Source organism: Scyliorhinus torazame, chromosome 5 (genome assembly GCF_047496885.1).
Source record: "Scyliorhinus torazame isolate Kashiwa2021f chromosome 5, sScyTor2.1, whole genome shotgun sequence".
Taxonomy (NCBI): Eukaryota; Metazoa; Chordata; class Chondrichthyes; order Carcharhiniformes; family Scyliorhinidae; genus Scyliorhinus; species Scyliorhinus torazame.
The window spans coordinates 106525671-106540058 of record NC_092711.1 but is presented as its reverse complement, the minus strand read 5'-3'; the positions used below and the strand labels follow the sequence as shown (position 1 = coordinate 106540058).

At 44.2% G+C, this 14388-nt stretch overlaps 1 protein-coding gene and 1 long non-coding RNA gene across 5 annotated transcripts in view; both read right to left on the bottom strand.

Annotated features, from left to right (window-relative positions):
- Nucleotides 1-2785: 2785 nt before the first annotated feature.
- On the bottom strand, nt 2786-9538 carry LOC140421596 (uncharacterized). Of its 2 annotated transcripts, none has more exons than XM_072506384.1 (2): nt 9461-9538; nt 2786-8543 (listed from the first exon to the last, which is right to left on the bottom strand). In XM_072506384.1, the coding sequence occupies exon 2, from the start codon at nt 8192-8194 to the stop codon at nt 7160-7162; it is 1035 nt and encodes a 344-aa protein (XP_072362485.1). In that variant the 5' UTR covers nt 8195-8543; nt 9461-9538; the 3' UTR covers nt 2786-7159. The 2 variants fall into 2 exon arrangements, with proteins under 2 accessions (XP_072362485.1, XP_072362486.1); XM_072506385.1 differs by lacking the exon at nt 9461-9538 and adding an exon at nt 8948-9435.
- Nucleotides 9539-12553: 3015 nt separating this feature from the next.
- Nucleotides 12554-14388, bottom strand: part of LOC140421615 (uncharacterized) — a 51624-nt gene continuing 49789 nt past the window's right edge. For all 3 annotated transcript variants that reach the window (XR_011946941.1, XR_011946942.1, XR_011946943.1), the window contains one exon: nt 12554-13190. This is a non-coding gene — a long non-coding RNA (uncharacterized lncRNA). The remainder of the gene's footprint in view (nt 13191-14388) is intronic.

Sequence of the window (14388 nt, the reverse complement as noted above, 5' to 3'; positions counted from 1 at the left end):
TATCTGCAGGTACGGAATTTTTTGTGAAGGCAGGTTTCAACCTTTCCGCTCCTACCACCACGGGGGATACAGGACAAGGTAGTTTCGAGAATGGGGGTGGGAGAGGGAAAGGTATCGGATATCTACAAAGAACTCATGGAGTCAGAGGTAACTCAGATAGAGGAGCTATGGGGAGAGATAGAGGCAGATCTGTGGGCGAATGCCTTGAGCAGAGTCAATACGTCCTCACCATGTGCCAGGCTCAGCCTGATACAATTTAAGGTCATTCATTGGGGGCACATTTTATTTTTTAATTTTAGAGTACCCAATTTATTTTTTCCTATTAAGGGGCAATTTAGCGTGGCCAATCCACCTACCCTGCACATCTTTGGGTTGTGGGGGCGAAACCCACACAAACGTGGGGGGAATGTGCAAACGCCACATGGACAGCGACGCAGAGCCGGGATCGAATCTGGGACCTCAGCGCCGTGAGGCAGCAATGCTAGCCACTGTGCTGCCCCGTTCACTGGGCACACATGAAGGTGGCCCGGATGAGCAGATGTTTTGGGGTAGAGGACAGGTCTGCAGGGGGGCCAGCAAATCATATCAATATGTTCTGGGCATGCCCTAAGCTTGGGGGATTCTGGCAGGGTTTTGCAGATGTCATGTCCATGGTACTAAAAACACGGGTGGTGCCGAGTCCCGAGGTGGCGGATTTTGGAGTGTTGGGAGTCCAGAGGGCGAGAGAGACTGATATCTTGGTCCTCCCTAGCGTGGAGGGATCTAAGCCCCCAAAATCAGAGATCTGGGTTAGCAACATGGCTGGGTTTCTCAGTCTTGAATCAAGTTTGCCCTAAGAGTGTCAACGCTAGGATTCGTCCGGAGGTGGCAGCCGTTTGTCGACTTCTTCAGAGAAAATTAACTCTCAGCAGAGGCAAAAAAAGGGGAGGGGAGTAGTTAGGCTATTTTCTGTTGAGGGTAGGGGGGACTTGTTAGGGATGGTGATGATTTATGCACGGATTTGCATTGTTTACTGTTGTCACTTATTATTATAAAATTACAAAAACCTTAATAAAATGTTTTTTTTTAAATCAACATCACCAAAATCAGATCATCTGCTCATTGCCACATTGCTGTGTGACATCTTGCTTTGTAAAAATTGGCTGCTGCATTTCCTACAACAGTGACGACACTTCAGAAGCACTTTGGAACATGCTGTGGTTGTGAAAGGTGCTACAGAAGTGCAAGTTTTAAATTGAAGATTGATGCTTTCTGATCCTTAATTGATTTCAGACATCCCCAATTTATAGATTTGCTTTGGTTCAGACAAGACTTTAACCAATTAAAGCAAAGGCAGAATTCTGGACAGTAAATTTAAAAACAAGTTTTTTTAAAGAAAAGCTTTACTGAACAATTTGAAGACATTGACGTTTACAACTTCAAGCAGGTGATCAGTCTGTAGAAGTGTAACCCTCCCTGGCTCCTTCTTTGACAGTAATTTCCTTGGAACTCGGCCTTGAGAGTCTTCAGTACTTGGCCAGCAAGGAAAACCTTCGGAACCTCGACTTTTATCCCCAAAGTGACCATTACCTCATGTCTGAGTTGGGCCTGTGGTAACATGACCATTGGTCAATTGGGCACCAGTTTAATTTAATTGGATCTCCAATTACTGACACCACCTTCTCTCATTACCTCAGACAGGAATACAATCAAACTGTTTCATACTATCCCTTTACTCGATTCTGTACAATTCCTTATTCATACAATTTCAAATGTTGAGGCTAATCAGAGTTGGTAGGTCTCTCTATTGCGGTTACATTTATCCCCATTGCACATTCTTTATATACACAGCAATGAAGCTTTTACATTTTTACAACAAATAAAACTCAGACTATTACTACAACTACTGATTAATTATTGTTTCATTAATTGTAACTCAGTTACGGATCACTGCTTATTTCATCATCTGTGGCAGACTGGTAGCTAATTAATACAGTAATTTTTAATTAATATATTTGATTGATACAAGATACACTGGTTCTCTACTGAGTAGTACTACACTCCCTATGCTTCACCCGGTGTCTATGTATTTACATTGTGTCTTTATTGTATGTCCGAGGTTTTTTCATGTATCGAATGATCTTTCTGGACTGTACGCAGAACAATATTTTTCGCTGTACCTTGGGACACGTGACAATAAATCAAATCCAATCAAAGAGACAGTTTCTTACTCGTCTTCAAATTGTACAGTCGTCTTAAAAATTATTCATTCATCGGAGGTGGGGGTCACTGGCTGGGCCAGCATTTATTGCTCATTCCAATTGCCCTTGAACTGCGTGTCTTGAGGCAATTTCAGAGGGCACTTACAAATCAACCACAACATTGCTGTGGATCTGGAGTCACGTGCAGGCCAGACCACGTAAGGAGAGCAGATTTCCTAAAGGGCATGAGTGAATCAGACGGGTTTTTACAACAATCAACAATGTCATCATTAGACTTTTAATTTGAGACTTTTATTAAATTTCAATATCTGTCATAGCCAGATTCGATCCCAGAGCATTAAACTGGGTCTCAGGATTACTAGCCCAGTAACAATACCATTACAGCACTGCTGAGCCCACATAGTCTTGGCAGAATATGATGTCTTGTAAATTCTCAATTATAAAGTAATTAATTTTTTCAAACAAATTCTGGTAGTTCTGCTGTTTCTGGAAACATTCTGGTTGATGGTGTTTTTTTTAAAAACAAAGATCTAGTCTTTGCAATATAATTACCTAATACACCAATTCATCAATGATAATCAATATTCAGTACAGAATAATCGTTAATTTAATTAGTGTTTATTGCTATGAAATCTATACATAGTTAATATAGAAAAAGTTACATGCCTACAGGAAACCACATGTTAGAGATGTAAAAGGGTTTCCTTGACCTTGTTACTAATGACAGTGAATACACTATGAAAATAACAATTTAAAAACTAAATGTGATTACACATGGTACTTACAGCTTCCTACATTACAACAGTGAATACATTTCAAAGGAACTCCATTGGCTTTAAAACACTTTAGGAGGTCCAGGGGATGTGAGAGGTTTTATAGAAATGTACATTTGTTCTAATTGTCCACAAACTAGGAAATATTACACTTGGTGTCCTCACCAAAATCATTGATAAAAATTGAGTCTTAATTTTGTGTAATAATCACGTCGACACCATTTTGAATATTCTGTGAAACTCCAGACACACCATATGCACAATTATTTGTTGTAAAACACAGCGAGTTGTTGTGATTTGGAATACACTGTCTATAAATGGTGGTCGAGTCTCATTGGTCTAACTTCCAAAAGGGAAATTGATGCATTCTGAAAAAGAAAACAAAATAGTCGAACTCTGGGATTAAATGGGTCACTGTACAAAGAGCTGGTATGTGAAAAATGGGCCAAATAGGCTCCTCTGTGCTCTGGGAGCCTTGTGTACATGTTAAGGGAGTGGTAACGACCTGGAACCTGCTGCCTATGAGGTAGGAGATGTAGAGATGACGGAAGGATTTCAATCGGAAATTGGACAGGTACTGAGAGAAATAAACCCACAGGGATTCGGGGATAGAACGGGGCAATGGACAGACTGGCTTCCTCCACAGGGAGCCAACACGGTCTCAAAGGGCTGAATGGCCCCATTCCCCACCCTCCAGATGCTGTGATCTCAGGAGAGAAATTCAGCTGCTCCAGTCACTCCAACTAACTGGAGTCCCTCATCTCTGGTGTCATTCTCGTAAATGTCCTCTACACCCTCGAAGAACTTCACATCTTTCCTAAAGTGTGAGGCCCATATATTGGGTTCCATTCCAGAGGGACAGAATTGAAAAACAAGGAGGAAATGTTCAACTTGTTTCAAACGATGGTTCGACTACACTGGGAGCTCTGTCAACATTGGTGATCTCCATTTAGAAAAAGGAAATGGAGGCACTGGATAAGGTGCAACAAAGATTCATAATGTACAGAACTGAGAGCATTTAACACTCAGGAAAGGCTGGGGCTGCTTTTTCTGGAAAAGAGAAGACTGATGGGTGACCTGTTGGAAGTCTTTCAGATTCTGAAGGGATTCAATCATCCAATAGGAATTTCAATAGAAACCTCTTTACCCAGCGAGTGGTGAGAATGTGGAACTCACTCCACAGCGAGTGGTTGAGGTGAACAGCATGAATACATATGTACGTAAAGCTAGATACTTACATGAGGGAGAAAGAATAGAAGGAGATGCTGATGGGGGAGATGTAGAGGGGTGGGTGGAGGATCATGTGGAGCATCAATACTGACACAGACCATGGCTAACCTCAGCTGGTATGGGAATTTAACCTGTGCTGTTGGTGTCACTCAGCACAAACCAGCCAACTGAGCTAACCGATGCCAGTGTAAATCTGTAATAATTCCTTAAATATTAGTGATTGCCTGTCTCCCACTATACTATTTAATGTAGTTTCCCAGTGCATCTCAGCCAACTTGCCCCTCATAACCTGATAGTTTTCTCCTGCGAGAAGCACCAAGATAAATTAAACAAAACAACCGTGTAACCACCTTAGACCATCTTCATGACAAAGTGGCGTGATTTTTGCAGTTTCCAAACAGAAAAGAGAATGAAACATCTTATCACCTCCAACAGAATGAACAAAATGCAGTCCTGGATGTAATTGAGACCAGAAACAATAACAGCAGAATCCAATCCCTGTAATCAGTTGTGAACTTGGTGTCTCAGGAAGTGCGATGAATTACAAAATCCGAGATTTGCACATTGAGAGCAGGTGAACGGCCTCTCCCCAGTATGAACTCCCTGGTGTGACTGCAGACGGCATAACCGAGTGAATCGCGCAAAAAGATGTGAACGGGTGTGAGATAATCGGGATTATGGAGACATGGCTGCAAGATGACCCGGGAAGGGAATTTAATATATTTAGGAAGGACAGACAAAAAGGAAAAGGCAGTGGAGTGACAGTGCTGCTTAAAGAGGAAATTAATGCAATAGTGAGGAAGGGTATTAGCTCCAACAATGTAGAATCTGTATGGATAGAGCTCAGAAACACCAAGGGGAAAATAAATTAGTAAAGAGGCCCCCAAACTGCAGTGGTGATGTTAGGAATAGCATAAAACAGGAAATTAGGCTGATTGTAAAAGTTTCTATAAGTATATGAAGAGAAAAAGATTGGTGAAGACAAATGTAGGTTCCTTACAGCTGGGCAAATACATAATTTGGTTCTGTCTTCACAAATCTTATGCCAGAAATGTTGGGGAACACAGGATTTAGTGAGAGGGAGGAGCTGAAGGAGATTAATATAAGTAGAGAAATGATGTTGGGGAAATTGATGGGATTGAAGGCTGGTAAATCCCCAGGGCTTGATAATCTGCATCCCAAAGTAGTTAAGGAAGTGGCTCTAGAAATAGTGGAGGCATTGGTGGTCATCTTCCAAGATTCTATAGACTCTGAAACAGTTCCTGCAGATTGGAGGGTGGCTTATGTAATTCCACTGTTTAAAAAGGGAAATGTGGAGAAAAATTGAGGAATTCTCGATCAGTAAGCCTGACCTCGGCAGTGGGGAAATTCGAGAATCCGTTATCAAAGATTTTATAGCAAAGCACTTAGAAACCAGTGGCAGGATCGGACAGAGTCAGCATGGATTTATGAAGGGGAAATCATGCTTGACAAATCTGCTGGAGTTCTTCAACGGTGTAACTGGTAGAGTTGACGAGGGGGAGCCAGTGGATGTGGTATATTTGGACTTTCAGAAGGCGTTTGACAAAGTCCCACATAAGAGATTAGTGCGTAAAATTAAAGAACATGGGATTAGGGGTAGTGTAGTGAGATGGATAGAAAACTGGTTGGCAGACAGGAAAGAAAGTGTTGGAATTAATGGGTCTTTTTCAAATTGGCAGGCAGGACGGGGTACCTCAGGCGTCGGTGCTAGGACCCCAGATATTCACAAGATGTATTAATAATTTTTTTTAAAAATTGAAAGTACCCAATTCTTTTTTTCAAATTAAGGAGCAATTTAGCATGCCCAATTCACCTACCCTGCACATCTTTGGGTTATGGGGGTGAGACACACGCAGACACGGGGAGAACCTGTCTCTACACGGACAGTGACCTGGTGGCAGGATTGAACCCTGGTCCTCGGTGCCGTGAGGCAGCACTGTGCCACCCTATATATTAATGATTTAGATGAGGGAACAAAATGCAATATCTCCAAATTTGCAAATTACACCAAGATGCGTGGGAGGGTTTGCTGTGAGGAGGATGCAGAGATCCTTCAGTGTGATTTGGACAAGTTGAGTGAGTGGGCAAATGAATGGCAGATACAGTATAATTTGGAGAAATGCGAGGTTGTCCACTTTGGTAGCAAAAACAAGAAGGCAGACTATTAGCTGAATGGCCATAAATTAGGAGAGGGGAATGTGCTACAAGACCTGGGTGTCCTTGTACACCAGTCAGTGAAGGTAAGCATGCAATTCAGCAGGTGGTAAAGAAGGCAAATGGTTTGCTAGCCTTCACTGCGAGCGGATTCGAGTACAGGAGCATGGTTATCTTGCTATAATTATACAGGGCCTTGGCGAGGCCAATACCTGGAATATTGAGTGCCGTTTTGGTCTCCTTATCTGATGGAAGGATGTTCTTGCTCTAGAGGGAGTGCAGCGAAGGGTGACCACACTGATTCCTGGGATGGTGCTACTGACGTATGAGAGAGTGAATCAGTTAGGATTGTATTCGCTGGAGTTCATTAGAATGGGGGATCTCATAGAAACCTATAATATTCTAACAGGACTTGACAGGGTAGATGCAGGAAAGATTTTCCCGAGGGTGGAAGTGTACAGAACCAGAGGGCGCAGTCTGAGGATACGGGGTAAACAATTTAGGACAGAGATGAGGAGTAATTTCTTCAACCAGAGAGGAGAGAGCCTGTGGAATTTGTTACCACAGGAAATAGTTGAGGCCAATACATTGTATGTTTTCAAGAAGCAGTTAGATATAGCAATTAGGGCGAAGGGGATCAAAGGATATGGAGGGGAAGCAGAATTAAGCTACTGAATTGATGATAAGCCATGATCTGAATGAATGGTGGGGCAGGCGCAAAGGGCCAAATGGCCTCTTCCTGCTCCCATTTTCTATGTTTCTATGTAATCCCTTCCCACACTAAGAGCAGGTGAATGGCTTCTCCCCAGTGTGAATTCGCTGGTGTGTCTGCAGGTTGTATAAACATGTGAATCTCTTCTCACAGAGGGAGCAGGTGAATGGTTTCTCCCCAGTGTGGATTCGCTGATGTCTCAGCAGGCTGGATGAATCAATGAATCCCTTCCCACACTGAGAACAGGTGAATGGTCTCTCTCCAGTGTGAACTCGCTGGTGTGCCTGCAAGTGAGATAACTGAGAGAATCCCTTCCCACACTGCGAGCAGATGAATGGCCTCTCTCCAGTGTGAACTCGCTGGTGTGCCTGCAGGTTAGATAACCGAGTGAATCCCTTCCCACACTGAGAGCAGGTGAATGGCCTCTCTCCAGTCTGAACTCGCTGGTGTGCCTGCAGGTTGGATGAATTAATGAATCCCTTCCCGCACACAGGGCAGGTGAATGGCCTCTCTCCAGTGTGAACTCGCTGGTGTGTCTGCAGGGTGGATGAATTAATGAATCCCTTCCCACACTGAGAGCAGGTGAATGGCCTCTCCCCAGTGTGAACCCGCTGGTGTGTCTGCAGACTGGATAACTGTGTGAATCCCTTTCCACACTGAGAGCAGGTGAATGGCCTCTCCCCAGTGTGAATTCGCTGATGTCTCAGCAGGGTAGATGAATTAATGAATCGCTTCCCACACGGAGAGCAGGTGAATGGCCTCTCCCTAGTGTGAACCCGCTGGTGTTTCTGCAGGCTGGATGAATCAATGAATCCCTTCCCACATTCAGAGGTGGTGAATGGCTTCTCCCCAGTGTGAACTCGCTGGTGTGCCTGCAGGTGAGATAACTGAGTGAATCCCTTCCCACACTGAGAGCAGATGAATGGCCTCTCCCCAGTATGAATTCGCTGGTGTGCCCGCAGGGCATATAAATGACTGAATCCCTTCCCACACTGAGAGCAGCTGAACGGCCTCTCTCCGGTGTGAATGCGGCGATGAATCTCCAGCTGAGATGGGGCTCTGTATCCCTTCCCACAGTCCCCACATTTCCACGGTTTCTCCATGTTTTGGGTCTCCTTGTGTCTCTCCAGGCTGGACAATCAGTGGAAGCCTCGTCTACAAACAGAACATGTGCACTGTCTCACCTCACTGTGAATGGTGTGATGTTTTTCCAGGCTGTGTGACTGGTTAAAGCTCTTTCCACAGTCAGTTCATTGGAACACTCTCACTGGGGTGTGTGTTGTGTGGGTCTCGGTGCTTTTCCAGTCACATAAATGTTTAAAATCTTTTGAAGCGACAGATCGACACAAACATTTCTCCTTCTCACGATGATATTCAGATCAGAAGGAATCGAGTGAGTTTAGCATATTGAAACGTTAAGATTTCTGTCTATAATTCGCCTCTTCCAATATCCTTTAAAAACAATTTACAAAAGTAATTATTGTTAGTACAAGATAGAAACTCAGAACTGACAATTCTAGTTCCTCTGGAACATTATTTCCCCTCTCGTTCTCCAAAAGCTGTAAATCTCCATCCTACACAATCTCCCTCCATTCTCACTCTGCTGTATCTAATATTCACCCTCTCAATTCTCCTGAAGGTGCTGATTCATGTTGATTGACAGATCCAAGCTCAGCTCACTGCTTCCTGACCAGGACACAGAGATTATAACAGGATCAAGAGTAGGCCATTCGGCCCACCGAGTCTGCTCAACCATTCAATGAGATCCTTGGCCGATCTACCTGAGCACCATTTTCCCACACGATCCCCATATCCCTCAATATCTAGAAACCTATCAACATTTGTCTTGAACATACCTGACCACTGAGGCTCCACATTCCTCTGGGGTAGCGAATTCCAAAGCTTCACCACATCCACGAGTGAAGAAATCCCTCCTCATCTCAGATTTTACTCTATAAATACCCGAATACCCGGAGGAAACCCACGCAGACAGTGAAATCTGGAGAGCAGGATTGGCTTCCTTTTCTTTCCATCTCTGCCACCGCTTTGCATCATCAATAAGACATTGGGACTCAAAGACTAATCCAGTTTGATGGACAAGTTGTCTCCATTCTGAACAATGGGAACAAGCTCCTCCCACTCATTGAAACATCGCCCCGACAAAGATAACAAACGCGCATGCGCCCTGATGCACATCCAATAAAGATGGCGGCCGTTAACCCGAGCCTAAAATGAGGAGCTGCAGCCTCGCTCGATCCAAACTGTTTTCCGTAACTTTTCCGAGGTTTGCGGCTTACAACAGCTTTACACAACGTTTCCGCGCACTCCCGCGACCTCTCGCTCCCTCCATATTGTCAAACGCCCCTTACCAATTTCACATCTGACGGCATAAACCTTCTCCTTCACCATTACCCACACTGCGCATGCTTCAATCACAGCGGGCTCCGCCCCTCATTAACTCCGATTAGTTGGAGAATCAGGCGCTCCCAATCGTCCTCCAGTCCCGCCCCTCCTCTTCCTATTGGTCCGGTGCTGCCGTCAATCACCCGGGCATTGTGACGGTTCCAGATGGTGAGAGCGGCCACAGGCTCAGGCTGACTCGCTGATTGTCCAATAATAACAGTGAGAGTCTCAGTGGGACAATCAGACAATAATAGTGGAGATGGGCCCAGAGGAGAAACAGCAACGGATTCACTCACTTTGACAGGAACAAACACTGTGTCTCTCCCCATAATAAGTCAGACTGCAGTGTGTGAGTGAACATATATGAACATATGGCAGCACGGTAGCATTGTGGATAGCATAATTGCTTCACAGCTCCAGGGTCCCAGGTTCGATTCCGGCTTGGGTCACTGTCTGTGCGGAGTCTGCACATCCTCCCCGTGTGTGCGTGGGTTTCCTCCCTACAGTGCTGAATCCCTACAGTGCTGAAGGAGGCCATTCGGCCCATCGAATCTGCACCGACCCTGTGAAATATCACCCTATCTGGGCCAATCTCGGGCGGCATGGTAGCACAGTAGGTAGCACTGTTGCTTCCCATATCCAGGGTCCCAGATAATAACTCTGTCACTATTATTATTAGACAATAACCTGCCTGTTATTCCAATTCCGGTGTGTGTCACTCCGTCGCTGTTATCATTAGACAATAGTAGGAGGGCAAGATGCAAGGTAGCAATGATAATATGATGTTTCTGTGTTATAGTCAATGTCACTGGGAGGTGTGTGATAAAATGGAAACACCATGACAGAGGCACGTGTGACTGACTCCACCTGATTCAGAGCTGTTCTACCCAAGGTGAAAGCAATGGGAAACTCCAGAGATTTCTGGTATCTGAGGGAGATCTGTAGAGGAATTGAAATCATTCTAGTGGTTCTCGATTTGCACAGTCACACAGGAAAAATATATGACAGCTAAAACCAGTGTTTCAGTCTTCTCTTTGAGACACATTGTGATTGAAAAGATCAAATGTTAAAACATCATGAGAGGAAATTGACACTGTCGCAAAGGGCATCATTGCTACCTCTTGGCACCATGGACCCTGTTTCAATTCTGGCCTTGGGTCACTGTCTGTGTGGAGTTTGCACTTTCTCCCAGTGTCTGCATGGGTTTCCTACCAGCATTCAAAGATTTGCAGCTTAGGTAGATTGGCCATGATCAACTTCCCCTCAGTGTCCAAAAATGTGTGGGTTAGGTGGGGTTACAGGGATAGGATGGGGGATTGTGCCTAGGCATAGTGTAAACTCAATGGGCCGAATGGCCTCCTTTTGCACTGTAGAGATTCTGAGTGAACTGTCGAATTCATCTGATTCACGATAACACTGCCAATTTACACTCTACAAGTGCAACTCCCTTTGAAAGTTACTGTAAATCTGCTTCCAGCAGCCTGTCAGTGTCAATTCCACATTACATCACATCACGGTGTAAAATCAATTCTCCTCACCACCCCCTTGGGTTCTGTTGTCAAATATGTTAAATCTCTGTGTCCTCTGGTTACAAACCCTCCTGCTCTTGGGAAACAGTTTCTCCCCATCGACACTATCACAAATCCTTCCTCATTTTAAACACCTCTATTAAATCTCCCCTTCACCTTCCCTGATCTCAGAGGGACAATTCCTGTTTCTCCTGCTCTGAGTCACAGGGACACAAAATGTTAACTCTTTTTCTCTCAATACCGATGCTGCCAGAACTGCTGAGTTTTTCCAACATTTACTGTTTTTCTCCTTCTTTCTTTCTTTAATCTATTACAACCCCTTCATGAAATTCTACACCTCTATTAAATAGGAACATACAGACACCGAGAGAGAGAGAGAAAGGAGAGACAAAACTGAGATTTTAAACAGCAGAAAGATGAGGTGGCGAGAGATAAATGCTGAGAAATAGAGGAAACAAGTAACACAGAAAGAATAATATAAAATATAAGGGAGCAGGTGATCAGTTCCCAGCTACAAAGAGCAGAAAGAACTCAGTGACTGATCCACAGACACAGCCGGTGCTGTCCGGGAATGGAGACTCTGAATAGAAATAACCGGCTCATTTGTAAATGTCACCACAATGTGATCTGTGTGACTCTGCCCTGACTCTGTGGACAGATACAGGCCGCCTTGACAGATGTTCTCACCAGATTGTGGTCCCTGGATTTATTTTCTGCTCAGAAGTGAGATGTGTGGTTTGGAACTGGCAGCAGAGAAACAGGAAGTTGTGTTACCTGAGAATGAAACGCAGGCGTCAGTTTCATGTTATCACCATGAACAGTCTTCCTGTCTGTGAGGGTGAACTCACTCTGACAGTATCAAGAACACCCACACATATTGCTGCCAGTCCCAGCATTACATTCACCTCCATTCCCATTTTAAACATTAAAATATGAGGTTATTTAGATTTTTAACATATTAACTGAACAGGAAGATGGACTGAGGATATTACTGGGAGAAATGAGGGGACATTATCCAAAATTAAATTTTCCTCAATGAGGGTTATTAGAAAATTGGAGATGTAAAGTTAGTCGGGGCCGATCAGAGAGAGAGAGAAAGTGAGAGGTAGAGAGAGAAAAGATTCAGTCTCCATAAATGAGATGTTGGAGGAGAGGTTCAGTGTGTTCTGTGCTTCTTCAGAGAGAGAAATTAAGTGAGTTTAGGCGCTCTGTGAAATAGAAATGTTAAAGGAGTGAATGTCTGAGAGAAAGATAGAGAGGTAGGAGGTCTGTGGAATGAGTGAGTGTGAGAGCGGAGAGAGATTAAGTCAGAATCTGAAACAGAACAGAGATGTTCAGTGTGTGAGAGACAGGAGAGCAGGTTCATATACCTGAGGATCACTGAGAATAATCAGAATAAGGAGACCACCCAGAAAGCAGCCAATAGGAATCTTCAGCTGAACACATCACTTATTCTTAAAGGGACATCCGGGGTTCTGACACTGTTCAGCTCCCAGTTAAAGGGGCGGGCACAGCTTTGCCCTTACTCTGTTATGTTTCTGATTGTTAAAGGCCCGCAGGGCTGAGGTTTATTTAAAAAGACAGAATGTGGGAAGCACACATAAACAAAACTGGGAATTCTTGGATACACACTGCAGCTCCTTCATTATCTGGGAATCAAACTGTTGTCCAATTATCCCAGCAGTTAACAGCTGCTATTTTAACGCAGACTTCAACCAATCTATGTTAAGTAGGTTTCTATTCAATTATTTCATTGTGACTGTCACACAAACACATTTTCAGTCTGGAAACTTAAACCAGCTGCTTTAAATTCAATCAGGAACATCACAGTTTTACACCAATCTCAGATCTGACAGCACATTTCCAGCATTCACCATTGTTCTTCTTGACTCTGAACACAGTTGTGAAGGAGCTTCTGTTCTAGGAGCTCTGAAACATGGAAGAGAGCGGTTGGGACACATTTCTTACACGCCTCAGGAATAACCCACACGGGGGCTTTGCTGACAGTGAAACGAGATGAGAAAGACCAAAGTGTTGTTTGTCCCTCTCAGCGTGACCCTGAAGGACTGTGTCCAGGCTGAAGTTCTGTTCCTGCCGTATGATCCTTCCACAGATTGTCCTTTCTGAGCTCCAGACAGGTGATGTTAAACACTCAGGTGTGAAAGATCTGCAACAACGTTTCAAATAAAGTTGATTTATTTCACATTTATAAACCTCATCAGCAGATTAAGACAGTCAGAGTGAACATTATTCAGTCCTGGACATAATTAACAGCATCAATAATGGTATAATCTAAACCTTGTAGTCGCTTGTGAACTCGCTGATGTGTTAGCAGGTGGGATGAGTGAGTAAACTCCCTTTCCACAGACATTACAGTTGAATAGCCGCTCCCCAGTGTGAACTCGATGATGTTTCAGAATATAAGATAAATGAGAAAATTCCTTCCCACATATGGAGCAAGTGAATGGCCTCTCTCCACTGTGAACTCTCTGGTGTGTCAGCAGGTTGGATGACTGACTGAATCCCTTCCCACACATGGAGCAGGTGAATGGCCTCTCCCCAGTGTGAACTCGCTGATGATTCAATAGGTAGGAGGAACGAGTGAATCCCTTCCCACACACTGAGCAGGTGAACGGTCTGCTCACTGTGAACCTGCTGATGTGTCAGAAGGTTGTATGAACGTGTGAATCCCTTCCCACATTCAGAGCAGGTGAACGGTCTGTCCCCTGTATGAAGTTGCTGGTGTATCAGAAGGTTGGATGAATTAATGAATCCTTTCCCACAATCAGAGCAGGTGAATGGCTTCGCCCCGGTGTGAATTCTCTGGTAGTTCAGTAGGGCATATGGATGGCTGAATCCTTTCCCACACACAGAGCAGGTGAATGGTCTCTCCCCAGTGTGAGCATATTGGTGTGTTGGTAAATCCTTTTTGTTAAAGCTCTTCTCAGTCAGGACAGTTAAAATGTTTGTTATCAGAGTGAACACGTTGATGTGTCTGCAGGTGGGATGACTGAATGAATCCTTTCCCACACACTAAGCAGGTGAACGGTCTCTCCCCAGTGTGACTACGTTGATGTGTCAGCAGATCCTTTTTACATTTAAAACTCTTTTCACAGTTAGGATATGTAAACGGTCTCTTATCAGTATGAACAAGTTGGTGTGTCACAATGTGGGATGATCAAGCAAATCCCTTCCCACACACAGGGCAGGTGAATGGCCTCTCCTCAATGTGAACTCGCTGGTGTGTGTGAAGGTTGTATGAATGGGTGAATCCCTCCCACAAATGGAGCAGGTGAAAAGTCTCTCCCCAGTGTGACTGTGCCGATGAACCTCCAGTTGTGATGGTAACTGAAACCCCTCCCACA

Excerpts from the sequence above, each read along its gene's own strand:
- LOC140421596 (XM_072506384.1), bottom strand. The coding sequence starts at position 8,194 with ATGGAGAAACCGTGGAAATGTGGGGACTGTGGGAAGGGATACAGAGCC.